This window comes from Berghia stephanieae, chromosome 11 (genome assembly GCF_034508935.2).
Source record: "Berghia stephanieae isolate SIO BIC M18660-M18661 chromosome 11, UCSD_Bste_1.3, whole genome shotgun sequence".
Lineage (NCBI taxonomy): Eukaryota > Metazoa > Mollusca > Gastropoda > Nudibranchia > Aeolidiidae > Berghia > Berghia stephanieae.
The window spans coordinates 19,912,205-19,927,808 of record NC_088370.1 but is presented as its reverse complement, the minus strand read 5'-3'; the positions used below and the strand labels follow the sequence as shown (position 1 = coordinate 19,927,808).

General features: G+C 39.1%; 1 protein-coding gene across 2 annotated transcripts in view; it reads left to right on the top strand.

Annotated features, from left to right (window-relative positions):
* LOC144957132 (uncharacterized) overlaps window positions 1–15,604 on the top strand; it is a 219,567-nt gene that overhangs the window by 118,753 nt on the left and 85,210 nt on the right. For both annotated transcript variants that reach the window (XM_078888153.1, XM_078888152.1), the window contains exon 11: window positions 15,384–15,604. This exon is cut by the window's right edge and continues 1,309 nt beyond it. In XM_078888153.1, coding sequence (XP_078744279.1) covers window positions 15,384–15,604 — 221 coding nt within the window. The remainder of the gene's footprint in view (window positions 1–15,383) is intronic.

Sequence of the window (15,604 nt, the reverse complement as noted above, 5' to 3'; positions counted from 1 at the left end):
TTTTATCCAAAGGATAGAAAGCAATTGTTATTAAGGAGTTTAGATGTCTAAAAACTCGGGATTATGCCAAGCTCTAATGACTCCGGAGTACTAGAATTTGCTCTTAACATGGCTATGTGGTCTAGTGGTATGACACTCGCTTTCGGATCGGAAGGCCCTGGGTTCGAGCCTCGCGCTCGACGCATAGTTGAGTCCTTGGAAAAGGCTCTTTACTCACATTCTCTCACCGTACTCAAGTGTAAAATGAGTACCTGACCGTTTACAGCGTTGTCTTTGTCCGGAAAATTGTAATATCGCCTAACAGGTGTCATGTCCCGTCCTACATGTTAAATGTTGCTGTTGACCAGGGACCCCTTGTAAAGCGCTTTGAGCACATTTAGTGGATATTGCTTTATATAAAGCTCAATTTCTAAAAAAATGATACCATGTGATAAGATTCGTCTTGTATTGTCACAAAAACGAATCAATGTTAACTATGGTAAGTAGCCGGATGGATGACAGTGACGGTAAAATATATGGTCCTGGAGTTGTATCAGGCTCTTCACTTTACACACATTACATCACTCGACTCAGGTATGAGTGAGTAAGTCCTGGCTATAGGCAGTGATGTATATTGAAGAGTGTTTGTACACAAGGATCCATATGGTCTGCTTGGGGACTAATTAAAGTATAGTGAAGCGCATTGAGCATGGTAAATCCATTAAAATACCCTGTATAAAGTTTATATATTTAATACATCCTCCTTGAATCTTTCTTTATTAACGTTATATTAAATTACTGATGCCTCTGCTGTCGGAGCCAAACAGTCTTAAGTGTTACGAATTTTTCTTGATATTTGTAAGGTCTGTGTACTGAGTACGTGTACGTGAATGCGCGTGATTGCAGCGTGACTACACGAGACTACACATGATACCAAAAACACATAATAACAAGATTATTATTGTTGTATCATTATCGTTTTCGAAGTTTATCATGTGTCGGTGATTGCGAAAAATTGTTTTGGCACAAAGTTTAGCGCCATGAGTGTATTTATTGTGAAGGAATGCTCTTATGGGATGCGGCTGATTGCCAAGTATTTTATTGACTTCAAAAATGTAATAAAATTCTTCTACATCTGCTTTGTATTCGCCGGTATCATCGTTAAGAAAGACAAAAAAAAAAAAAAAATAGATACATATTGAACTGAGTAGAGTAGAAGGTAGAACTGTTCAATGAAGATTTAAAAAATATAGCCTTTCTTCAAATTTTGGTAGTCTTTCCTTTAGAGTCTTAAAAGCTGTGGAGACGGAGTTTATCCCGATTTCTATAGCGTTTAATGGACAATGATAATTGCTTTTGCAATTTGGATAGGATGTTGACTTCATTTTTTGTAAAAGTTTGCCGAAGCAAGATTTTTTTTGGTTATAATTTTATCAATGCCATTGCATTTTTGGTTACAAACACGCTAATATGGCAGCTGATGAATTCAATGCCAGAATGTATGTATGGCTTAATGGCTAACTTAAAGTAAGGCCTTTCGTTTCCTATTCGGCCGATCGGGACGCCTCGACTACCTCCCTAATCGTCTGTGTCAATATCTTCCATAGTTCACGGTCCTTTGCTATGGACGTTTATGTCAGTTTATGGAAATCTTCTATTGATTTTAATTCTTGATCAGTTATGGATGCGTTTTATGTCTTTATTTAGGACACTGTGAATTGACGTGGGCAGTCTGCATTTATATTTCTTGTGTCCAGATGGGTTAAAAAAAAAGTATTGCTGGTATTATTAGCTGGTGTATATTTTCATCTATTATGAATGTATGTCCTAAAAGTCTGTTATTTACAAAGTGTTACTGCCGAAAGGGAGGTAATTGATCTTTTAAACAGAATGTGTGAGATTGTGATAATATAATAATGATAATAATAATAATAATAATAATAATAATAATAATAATAATAATAATAATAATAATAATAATAATAATAATAATATTATATGGTTTTTATATAGCCTTAACCCGTATATCAACAAGCTCAAAGCGCTTAACAGTAACGTGGCTACTTTCAATCAAACATATTATGATTGTCAAGCTCAACTTTATGGTTTTTATAAAGAAAATTGATGGATAAAATTTGACATTTCTGAAAAAGATACTGTTTCGTGGGTTAAACTGGAAAGAATCAATCAAAATGTTTCTGTTGTTGTTAGGCCTTCCAATCCTCCAAGAGCACAAGCCATCAATGACGCTACTTCTCCTCCGGACAGGATTTGGGCTGCTCTCTCAATTTCCTTCCTGGGTGGGGATCCTGACCTACAATAGTAGGCAGGGAGGGACTTACTGTGTCTTCTATCACCCTATATCTGTGTGGGGTTCCTGGCCTCCAATAATGGGCAGGGAGGGACGTACTGCGTCTTCTATCCCCCTATATCTGTGTGAGGTTCCTGGCCTCCAATAGTGGGTAGAGAGGGACTTACTGTGTCTTCTATACCTCTATATCTGTGTGGGGTTCCTGGCCTCCAATAGTGGGCAGGGAGAGACTTACTGTCTTCTATACCCCTATATCTGTGTGGGGTTCCTGGCCTCCAATAGTGGGCAGGGAGGGACTTACTGTGTCTTCTATCCCCCTATATCTGTGTGGGGTTCCTGGCCTCCAATAGTGGGCAGGGAGGGACTTACTGTGTCTTCTATACCTCTATATCTGGGTGGGGTTCCTAAGCTCCAAACGTGGGCAAGGAGGTACTTACTGTGTCTTCTATCCCCCTATATCTGTTTGGGGTTCCTGACCTACAATAGTGGGCAGGGAGGGACTTACTGTGTCTTCTATCCCCCTATATCTGTGAGGGGTTCCTGACCTACAATAGTGGGTAGGGAGGGACTTACTGTGTCTTCTATCCCCCTATATCTGTGTGGGGTTCCTGGCCTCCAATAGTGGGTAGGGAGGGAGTTACTGTGTCTTCTATCCCCCTATGTCTGTGTGGGGTTCCTGACCAACAATCGTGGGTAGGGAGGGACTTACTGTGTCTTCTATCCCCCTATGTCTGTGTGGGGTTCCTGACCTACAATAGTGGGTAGGGAGGGACTTACTTTGTCTTCTATCCCCCTATGTCTGTGTGGGGTTCCTGACCTACAATAGTGGGCAGGGAGGGACTTACTGTGTCTTCTATCCCCCTATATCTGTGTGGGGTTCCTGACCTACAATAGTGGGCAAGGAGGGACTTACTTTGTCTTCTATCCCCCTATATCTGGGTGGGGTTTCTGACCTACAATAGTGGGCAGGGAGGAACTTACTGTGTCTTCTATCCCTCTATATCTAGGTGGGGTTCTGACCTACAATAGTGGGCAAGGAGGTACTTACTGTGTCTTCTATCCCCCTATATCTGGGTGGGGTTCCTGACCTACAATAGTGGGCAGGGAGGGACTTACTGTGTCTTCTATCCCCTATATCTAATTTCCAACTTGCACTGTCTTTGTCTTGGAATGAATTTGCTTGGTTTTGTCCTGGTCCTGCCGGATACCCTGGCTGAGAGGGAAACAGTCAAATGTATAATTAGTTTTGGTAGGTGATATTTTTCCCCTTGTAAATCATCTCTCTGTTATGCACTGTATTATGTTTTATTTACATATTATATATGATTTGTAAACATTTGAGTGTATTCCTCTTAGTGGGGATCTGTGTTTGTGTCAGGATGAGACTTTTAGGTGATCTCAAACTAAGTATTTTGATAGTATGCTCTTGGAATCTACATCTGTTCCCTATTTGAGTGGGTGCTTTAATTGTAATTGTAGAACTGTTGACTATCCCATTTTCTTCCTTTTTACTGGCGCTGTTATGATCTTAACCCTCTCATTACCAACTGTAGGAAAATCGTCACATTCGTTACGATACAACCAAGATTTACCTTATTCAAATTTATTTTGTACATCATAAAATTTAAAGAAAATGAACAGTGTGTTGTAGAGTAGTATGTTTTTCTAAAGTAATTATGTATCACCAAAACGTACTTCCTATTGTGTTTGAGTGATAAAAAACTATTTTTGTGTTAGTTGGGTGTGAAGTTTTGGTAAGGAGAGAGTTAATGTGTTGCAAGTCCCGTAAAGCCCTTAAAAACAAACAAAAACGAACAAAAGTTCCTTCCATTATGCCCCCTTCTTCTTCGTCAGCTCAGCCTCTTTATTACATCTCCAGCTGCTATTTGCCCTTCACTTCTTTTGAAAGGGTTTGATAGAATGCTCTTGGAATCTGCATCAGTTCCCATTTTGAGTGAGTGCTTTAATTATAATTCTAGAACATTTTACTATCCCATTTTATTCCTATTATGACCTTAATGTGTTGCAAGCGCCGTAAATCCCTTAAAAAACAAACGACCAAAAGTTCCTTCCATTTTGCCCCCTTCTTCTTCTTCTTCTTCTTCTTCTTCTTCTTCTTCTTCTTCTTCTTCTTCTTCTTCTTCTTCTTCTTCTTCTTCTTCTTCTTCTTCTTCTTCTTCTTCTTCTTCTTCTTCAGCTCAGCCTCTTTATTACGTCTCCAGCTGCTATTTTCCCTTCCCTTCTTTCGTTTCCCATGACGATTTCATAGCCTGGCGTCTGTTGCTGGATGCTGACGTTCTGTGTGTCTGCCCAAACCAGCTCCACTTTCTTCGTCAGACCAACTTCTTGATTGGTGCTTGTGTTGCACGTTGCCACAGTTCTTCAAAAAAAAAAAAATAATTGAGCTTTTTTATAGAGCAATATCCGCTAAATGTGCTCAAAGCGCTTTACAAGGGGGCCATTGCCAACAGCAACATTTAACATGTAGGACCGTACATGACGCCTGTTAGGCGATATTCCAATTTTTTTTCGGACAGAGACAACGCAGTTAACGGGCCAGGTACTCATTTTACACATGAGTACGGTGAGAGAATGTGAGTAAAGAGTATTTTCCAAGGACTAAACTATGTGCCGAGCGGGGCTCGACCCAGGACTTTCCGATCCGAAAGCGAGTGTTATACCACTAGACCACATGTGTTACCTTCTAAAAAATGAAGCTTTAATATGGAGAAATATCCACTAAATGTGCTCAAAGCGGTTTACAAGGGGTCCCTGGTCAACAGCAACATTTAACATATAGGACTGAACATGACGCCTGGGCTCTGGTCACCCTGTGTTGCAGATCTTCCTTAAACAAGAGATTTTAGAACTGTCTTTATTTCAGTCTTTATCTTGTGCGGCTATGTGGTCTAGTGGTATGGCACTCGCTTTCGGATCGGAAGGTCCTGGGTTCGAGCCTCGCTCGGCGCATAGTTGAGTCCTTGGAAAAGGCTCTTTACTCACATTCTCTCACCGGACTCAGATGTAAAAAGAGTACCTGTCCGTTAACAGCGTTGTCTCTGTCCGAAAAAAAAAATATAATATCGCCTAAAAGCCGTCATGTCTCGTTCCACATGTTAAGTGTTGCTGTTGCCCAGGACCCCTTGTAAAGCGCTTTTAGCATGTTTAGTGGATATTGCACTATATAAAAGCTCAATTTTCTTCCTTTCTTCTTGAACATTGTTTCTCCTTGTTCCCCACGTTTCCTATTCCAAAATACCTGCGCACTATTTTTTCACATTAAGGCACCTCCGAATGGATTCATCTAAAATAAAATAAATTCCCTTTATTCATCCCTAAGGGGAATTTTTTCTTTAGGGTCTATTCCAAGGGAAGACTGGAATAACCCAGGCGTCAGCCGCAGTGCAGCGCCGCAAAGTGAGCTAAGACTAGAGGACTTGCTCAAGGCCACACAACGCAGCGGCGGGTGATCGAATTCGTTACCTTTTGGGTACGAAGCAAAGACCGTACCTCTGAGCCACGCTGTCCCATAAATCTATAATTCCAATCTAGAATATTCTGAACAAATATTCCGTTGTATATATTAATAGATGTGTGAAATCTGCCTGCGTCATTGCATATATAATGCTACACAATCTGAGTAATTAATACACAGATAACAATCTATAACTTAGTTTTCCTTCTAATTTTGGATCTAAACATTTCCGTTTTGGCAACAAGGAATGAATAATCAAATCAAATATTAAACCAATACATAATGATAAATAGCCTATCGTCTCAAGGCGTTTGTTTATGTGTGTGTGTGTGTGTGTGTGTGTGTGTGTGTGAGAGAGTGAGTGAGAGATACAGATATATATATATATATATATATATATATATATATATATATATATACATATATATAGATAGAGAGAGAAAGAAAGAAAGAACGAGAGAGAGAGAGAGAGAGAGAGAGAGAGAGAGAGAGAGAGAGAGAGAGAGAGAGAGAGAGAGAGAGAGAGAGATCGAGTGCATTCGGGAGGTTTGAGAGATTTTTTATGTTTTTAGTTTTGTTAAGATCTTTTTGGTCATTGTAATATTTCCTTTTCATTATTATTTGCTTAATTATTTTTAGAAATCTTTAGTCTATGGCAAAACACATTGTAAATTTTCAAAAGAGGATAAATACAGTACTTCGTGTCCTATCGTATCTATTGTATATCGGGATGGCACTGATAGTGGCAATTTAATTCTAAGTTCAACTAATAACATTTGAGTGATATATGATATGCCTTCATTGAGGCGAGTGAGGTTTATCCAATCAAATCGATTATCTCCTATCTATTGCATTCCGACATGGGGCACACATATTTGACCTATCGTCTCAAAATGGTGCTATTTCGGAATGAACCAGATGTGGACATGGAGGCACTTACTGTGTCTTCTATCCCCCTATATCTGTTTTCCAACATGCTTTCTGTCTTTGTCTTGGAATGAGATTACTTGGTTTTCTTCTGGTCCTGACCCTTGGTAGTGTGTATGTAACCAGTCCTTTGGAGTACTAATAATGAATAGGTTACATGAAGCAGGATTTATAGTAGCAGGTTGTGTCTAGGCAGATTCTTATGAATACAGAATGTGAGCGAGGATGGATGATCTTTATTGACGACCAGCATATAGATAGTATGCGTTTGGCTAAGAAGCTCATAACATTGCCATCCGGAAGTATAACGGACCAACACACAAAACTCTGTGTAACCTTAAACGTTTATAGTCTGGTTAATACATTTTAATGAGAATTACTCATAAACGCGGATGGCCAAAAACAATAACAAAGACCCGAGTGACGTCAATTTAATTCTATCTATAGATAGTTAGAAGATGACGTCACTCTGGTCTTTGTTATTGTTTATTTGCCATCCGCGTTTATGAGTAATGCTCACTGAACTGTATTAACCAGACTATAAACGTTCATGGATACACACAGTTTTGTGTGTTGGTCCGTTATACTTCCGGATGGCAATGTTGTGAGCTTCTAAGCAAAGCGCATACTATCTATATTATTTAGACTAGAAACTAAGATACAATCACTCTGAAACCAGAAGAAGAATTACACACGGTATGTATCCAATCCTCCGGGAGAGTGATTTTACACTTCCAATAAAAACGGAACCAGTTATTTGACATCACGCTTTTCTTCCCTATTAGGATTAGTTTTAGGCTTCAGGATGTTATATCAACTTCTGGAAATCAATTAACCAGTGATTTTTGACCAATCAAAACATAGAATTTGTGACACTCGTGCTCCGACAAACATACTTGGTCGTTTATAGATAGTATGCGCTTGGCTAAGCAGAAGCTCACAACAATGCCATCCGGACTAACACACAAAACTATGTGTATCCATGAACGTTTATAGTCTGGTTCATACAGTTCAGTGAGCATTACTCATAAACGCGGATGGCAAAAAACAATAACAAAGACCTGAGTGACGTCATCTTCTAACTATCTATAGATAGTATGCAGATGACGTCACTCAGGCCTTTGTTATTGTTTTTGCCATCCGCGTTTGTGAGTTGTTCTCACTAAACTGTATTAACCAGACTATAAAAGTTCATGGTTACACAGAGTTTGTGTGTTGGTCCGTTTTACTTCCGGATGGCAATGTTGTGAAATCCTTGGCCAAGCGCATTCTATCTATAAACAATAATGTGAATGAAATCGACCTCTCTCTGATCATTGTTGTTGTTTTTATACCGCCAAAAGGGTGACTAATTATCACACAATATTCTCAATCAAACTTTAAACGTTTGACATATTATAGTTTTCTGTGTTAGGTTCTATTGATCGAGCGGTAATATAGGGTATTTTACTGAGGCACATACCATCGATAGTAAAACCTGTGTAATTTCCTATGTTAACCGATCACTACCATTATTTACATTATGACGACTGTCCAAGAAGCGTGGTTATCTCAATGTGTCAATAGATAGAACGAAGATGACGTCACTCAAGCCTTTGTTATTGTATGTTGCCATCCGCGTTTGTGAGTGATTCTCACTAAACTGTATTAACCAGATAAAAACGTTTAAGGTGACACATAGTTTTGTGTATTGGTCCGTTTTACTTCCGGATGGCAATGTTGTGAGATCTAAGCCAAGCGTATAGATAGAATGCGCTTGGCCAAGGAGTTCACAACATTGCCATCCGGAAGTATAACGGACCAACACACAAACTCTGTGTAACCATGAACTTTTATAGTCTTGTTAATACAGTTTAGTGAGAACAACTCACAAACTCGGATGGCAAAAACAATAACAAAGGCCTGAGTGACGTCATCTGCATACTATCTATATTATCTATAGAAGTAACGTAATTGACGTAACTCGGCTCTTTGGTATTGTTTATAGACAGCCATTTTGATGATTAGTTCTCACTAAATTATATCAATCAGACTATAAAACGTGCAAGGTTAATCATTGTTTTGTGTGTTTGTAAGTTGTAAATCAGACCAGCGGATGTTGTGAGTATTGACCTAAAAGCATAGCATCAATAGATGGTATGCACTTGGCTAAGAAGTTCACACCATTGCCATCCGGAAGTGTAACTGGCCAACACACAAAACTGTGTGTAACCATGATCGTTTATAGTCTGGTTAAAACAGTTTAGTGAGCATTACTCATAAACGCGGATGGCAAAAAGAAATAACAAAGACCTGTGTGACGTCATCTTCGAACTATCTATAAAACTTGCAAGGTTAATAATAGTTTTGTGTGTTGGTAAGTTAAATCCGACCAGTTGATGTTGTGAGTATTGGCCTAAAAGGCATAACATCAATAGAAAAGGAAGGCATCACAACCACTTCCCCGCCCCCCCCCCCCCCCCCCCCCCACGACAACCTGGAGGAGTTGTCTGGTAAACACGTTTACATCATAATATTTACGTAACGCAAGGACGGGTTGTTTTGAGCAGGGGGGCATCGTGGCTCAGCGATCCGGGCTTTGCTGTACCCGAAAGGTACCGAGTTCGATCCACTCGCCGCTGCACAGTGTAGCCTTGAGTAAGCCCTAGCACTAATTGCGGCGCTGCACTGCGGCTGACGTCTGAGTTATTCCTTATTCCCTTGGAATAGACCCTAAAGACAAATTTAATTTCCTATTGGGGATGAATAATAAAGGGAATTTTATTTTTTAAAATTTATTTTATTTTTATCACAATCACCTGACCCCCTGATCAAATCCCCTTCACCCCCCCCCCCACCACGGCAACCTGTACAAGTTGTGTTGTAAACAGGTTTTACATCATAATATTTACGTAACGCAAGGCCGGGTTGTTTTGTAGGAAACTGATGTAAACCAGTCAGGCAGTTTACCTCGTTTAAACCAGAAAAAAAATGGAACCTATTATCTCGTATATCGTTTCAGGTGATTCCCCCCCCCCCCCCACCACCCTCTTTCTCCCTGCTTTTGCTCGTATCTGGGTGGTACTCAGGTGTGAATGAGTATTTGGCTATGAATAGTGACTGGTATTGTAAGAGTGTTAGTCCAAAAAAAAGACGACTACCAGACGACTGGGACTGTATAAAATGGAATTGTGGTTCCAAATAACCTTCTGGGGCAATGCATGAAGTATTGCGAAGCACATTGAGCATGGTGAATCCTTGAAAATGCGCTATATAAATGTTCATTTTTATTTATTTTAGATTTTCTCAGACTGGACTATAAGATCGGGCCAGACAAGATCAACCTCTGTTATCTGATTGATTTAGTCCATATGTCTTAGGGACTTTTATCTCGTGCATTTTAAAGTGTATCTCAATTGGATTCAATAGTCTGATGTCAGGACTCCCAGCAACGGCGAGTAGCGTGGTTCTAAACAAAGAAAATCGGTACTTTTTATTCTTCATGCTGGCTAGAACTTTCTCACATGTCATGTGATCAGAATGTATAAAAGTCATAACATGATCAGATTTATAATGTTTTTTTTTTCTCCTCTGGATACACTTTAATTCTCGTTTGAGAAGTATTTCATAAGGGCGTCCGCCATTGTTCCGATAGTTTAGAACCAGTTACTAAGTTACTGTGCGTCATTACAAGGGAAGTGACGTCACGACTGTTGAAGCCTATTATTTAGTCTGAAATCATTCGACTATTCCACCCTCCCCCCTTTTTTTACACGCACTGATTATGACCTAAAAGTTGTTGTAAGCAAATTAAACGCCTAAAAATAAAATCCCATAGAATGCCAATGTCAACGAACCCAAAGTAAATTTAGATCTTGTGTCCTGTTGAGAAACAGTGATCATTGCCATTATATCCTAAAAAAACTACGTATAGATAGAACGAAGATGACGACACTCAAGCCTTTGTTATTGTATTTTGCGATCCGCGTTTGTGAGTGATTCTCACTAAACTGTATCAACACACTATAAAAGTTCATGGTTACACACCGTTTTGTGTGTTGGTCCGTTATACTTCCGGATGGCAATGTTATGAGCTTCTTAGCCCAGCGCATACTATCTATTGTTTAGTGAGAATTACCCATATACGCGGATGGCAAAAAGCAATAATAAAGACCTGAGTGACGTCACCTTCATACAATCTAATAGAAATATTGGCCCGATAACTTATCCTTCAAATATCGAAATATTAAAATGACCTTCAACTTGGCAAAAGATTTCAAACCTGGGACTCCTTGAGAATCTTTAAATTGAAATTTTATATAGCGCAATACCCATTAAATGTGCTTAAAGCGCTTTACAAGGGGTCCCTGGCCAACAGCAACACGTAACATGTAGGACGGGACAAGGTTAATCAAGGTTAATCATGACGCCTGTTAGGAAATGTTACATTTTTTTCGGACAAAGACAACGCTGTTAACGGGCAGGTACTCATTTTACACCTGAGTACGGAGAGAGAATGCGAGTAAAGAGCCTTCTTCAAGGACTCAACTATGCGCCGAGCGAGGCTCGAACCAAGGACCTTCCGATCCGAAAGCGAGTGTCATACCACCAGACCACATAGTAGCACCTTTGACAAAATTCAGGTCACTTTTTTAATCGATCGAACTTTGAAGGACGAGTTTTCTGGTCAAAATTTTAAATACGTGTTTTTTCAGAGTACGGCCATTATGTCCTGTTGATAAAAGATGCCCTGATTAGCTCCCTTGACAAACAAATCGTGAATGGCATTGACTCGTGTTTACATTGGCGGTATTCTTTCTCATCTGAATATAAATCTAACGGTTTGTCTATAGATAGAATGAAGTTGACGTCACTCGGGTATTTGTTATTGTTTTTTTTTTTTTTGCCATCCACGTTTATCAGTAATTCTCACTTAACTGCATTAAAATGACTAGGAACGATCATGAACGCAAAGATTTGTGTGTTGGTCCGTTACACTTCCGGATGGCAATGTTGTGAGCTTCTTTGCCAAACGCATACCATCTATATCAGTTTTATAGATAGAACGAAGTTGACGTCACTCAGATCTCAGTTATTGTTTTTTGCAATCCGCGTTTTAAGAGTAATTCTCACTGAACTGTATTAACACTACTATGAACGATCATGGTTACACAAAGTTTTGTGTGTTGGCCCGTTATACTTCCGGATGGCAATGTTGTGTGCTTCTTATCCAAATGCATACTATCTATAGAGAAGGAACAAAATTGACGTCTCTCGCTCGATGTTATCATTTTAGACAACAATTTTAATGAAAAGTTCTCACTAAATTATATCAATCAGATTATAAACGTTCAAGGTGATGCACCGTTGTGTATGTTGTGAGCATTGAGCTAAACGGATAGCATCAATTCATATTTTAAATGTTATAAAAGAATAGTTCAACATCATTTTTGCCGTACAATATCAACATCAAATTATGCCCACCCCCATTCCTTCGACCCATCTTCTAATCATTAGACTATTAGGCGGAATAATTGTCGTACAAGTAAGGTCGCGGGTTCGAGCCCCCATCGCCGCCGCGAAGTTTTTATTCTCTGTTGTCTTCTGGCACTTTCCTGCTCACTTCATTTCTTGTTTATTAAACTATGGAATTGTCTACCATTTGATGCAGTGAAATCCGTAACAATACCCCTGGTCTTTTTAACCGTTTGCTACCACTGTAAATTCTATGACATCGTATTACAAGTTCTATATTTGCACGGTTTCGGCATTTTGAAAATATATTTGAACCCCTTTTCTTTGTATGTATGTAGCACACTGAGAATTAACCCTCTCCTTACCAACCACCTGCATGGCGCTGATATAACCTAAATGTGTAGCAAGCGCCGAAAAACCCTTAAAACAATTCAAACAAACAAACCACCTGCATCAAAATCGTCACATTTGTTCTTATTCAGATTTATTTTTGTACATCACAAACGTTGAAGAACGATCTTTGTGTAATTAATAAGGTTATAACGTTTTGCAGAGACCTTGTTTGAGTTTAAAAAATCAATTTTTCATCTGGGTAAGCGTAACCATTTGGAGTAAATACTGAAAAGGAAAGAGTCAAGGAATGGTTATCAAGTAGGCGGAACGGGCTAAATGGGAAAGACATATTCTGATCAGTTAACACTAAGTAACACTAGAATAATCAACTAGACAGCAAATGCATTCACTCAATAATGAAATGATTCATTTCATCTTTGTGTTATAGTTCAAAAATATAACTTAGCCCTTTTTTTTACTATCTTCCAAAGACATCACTCCATCCTGTTCTGAGATAAACAAAATTTTTGCTTTTATCGTTTTTCTGTTGCCTTGCTAGAAATTTTATTTGCCAACTATAATAAGCTCATTTATTTTTATATTTATATTTGTATTTTTGTTTATGATTCAACTAAACTCTGTTTCTTATTCTTTAGTTCAAGTTTTATAAACAAAGCTGTTTTGTTTAGGATAATGCCACGATTAATTTTATTCTAGTGTTATAGTTTGCTTTTTTTCATTTAATCTTTATACTGTGCTTTCAAACGCATCACTGTCAGCCGGTTAGGAGAGAAAAGTTAAACAAAATTTGTTGTGATCTTAATTTTTGTTGCCTTACAAGAATATAATATATTTACCAAGTATAAATAGTATGAAGTGACGTCACTCAGGTCTTTGCTATTGCTTTTTGCCACCCGTGTGAAGAGTTCTAGCTAGCATGAAGAATAAAAAGTACTGATTTTCTTGGTTTAAAATTTCGCTGCTCGCCGTTGCTGGTCGACGTGACATCAGACTATAGAATCTAATTGAGAGCGGTGTGTTGTCGCTATCGATTGCTTTGTAAAGTACTGTGAGATCTCGGAAGTTTTATTTTCATTGATGTTGTTCTAATGCCGGTAGTTGGAGCTTCTGTAAATCTGTGTATCCTATTTTATGAGGAATTATATTTTGTTGTTGTCGACTGAGTTGTTCTGTGCTTCTTATTCTTCACTATACTTTACTTTCAAAGTTGTTCGGGGTTTATTTTACTATAAAAAAGTTGAGCTTTTATATAGAGCAATATCCACTAAACGTGCGCAAAGCGCTTTAAAATGGGTCCCTGATCAACAGCAACACTTAAAATTTAGGACGAGACATGACGCCTGTTAAGCGATATTACAATATTTTTCCCGCCAGAGACGACGCAGTTAACGGCCAGGTACTCATTTTACACCTGAATAAGGCGAGAGAATGTGAGTAAAGAGCCTTTTCCAAGGACCCAACTATGCGCCGAGCAAGGGTCGAATCCGGGTCCTTCCAATCGGAAAGCGAGTGTCATACCACAAGACCACATAACCACACATAATACAACGATTTCTTACATTGTTATGTAATAGTTTTACCATACTTTCAAACACATCACTGTCATCGTTTCTCCGAGAGAAATTTTAAACAAAGTTTGTTTTAAGTGTTATTATTATTGTTGCAGTCTACATACTGTACAAAAACACACTCACTTTTTATCTTCATTTTAGATAGCTATATAATTTTGTTTTATATTTTTTACAGTTGTCTTACTAGAAGTGTTATATGTCAAAATGTATCGTTACTACAATAAATGTATACAGACACTCTTTTGATGTGTATATTGTATATTACATTTGGTTTTGATTTAGTAAGTAACGTATATGACATTTATTTCTCCATCACCATAATTCAAGGGGGGGGGGGTTCCGATAACTCAGTTGGTAGAGCACTCGCTTCACAATCAAAGGGAACGTGATCGATCCCGCGGGTAGTAGAGATTTTTTTTTTCTGCCCCAACCCCCTGTCCACCCAGCGGTGATTGGGTAGCTGGGTCTGCTTGATCTGGCGAAATTACTTTGCGATAGTTTAGCGTCCCATCCAAAGGGTAGCAATTTTCACGCTATAGAAACCGGGATAAACTCTGGTCCATGGGTCTTATGGCTCTGAAGGACTTTAAAAAAAATGAATTCATACCGATTATTGACTTTCAAAAAAAAAAGAAGAAAGAAATACATACCAAAAAAAAAAAAAATAAAATAAAAAGGAGGGGCGGGGGGGGGGGGGGGGGAGATATAAGGAAACTTCTCTTCCGCCCCTTGAATGAACAGCCAAACCCTGTCATCCCCTCGTACATCTCTGTCTACCTCTCAACGTTTGGGTGCAAAGATCTCAATTTGATCTGACGGCAAATCCTTGATGACAGATCTCACTTGGACCAAATCTTTCAAATTATATGTATCTCTCTCTACAATGCCGCTATGTGGTCTTGTGGTATGACACTCGCTTTCCGATTGGAAGGTCCTGGGTTCGAGCCTCGCTCGGCGCATAGTTGAGTCCTAGGAAAAGGCTCTTTATTCACATTCTCTAACCGTACTCAGGTGTAAAATGAGTACCGTTTAACAACGTTGTCTGTCACAAAAAATGTATTATCGCCTAACATGCATCATGCCTCGTCCTACATGTTACGTATTGCTATGGTCGGGAACCCCTTATAAAGCCCTTTGATGGGTCTTGTCTGCACCCGGGATCGATCACGGTCCGTTTGCGTGTGAAGGGAGTGCTCTACCAACTTAACTGAACTATCAGGACCCCCATCAGTTTATCATTCTCTCCATCCATTTACTCATCCATCCATCCATCCATCTTTATCTCACCTTCCTATCTTCCTTTCCCATACAGGTAACTCAAGCATTCTTGGCATACCTTACTCCGGTCCTGGAACCATAGTGCCACGTGCCAAGTCGTCGGCGACCAATCAAATAGATACCTCCTCGTCACGTGATCCACCACTACCATTACCACAACCCGTACCCTTCACTCAAACAACACAGAACAACCAAGAATCAAAAGAAGAAAAGAAAGACTATAAAGAGAAAGAACACAAGCCGTATTATAATATT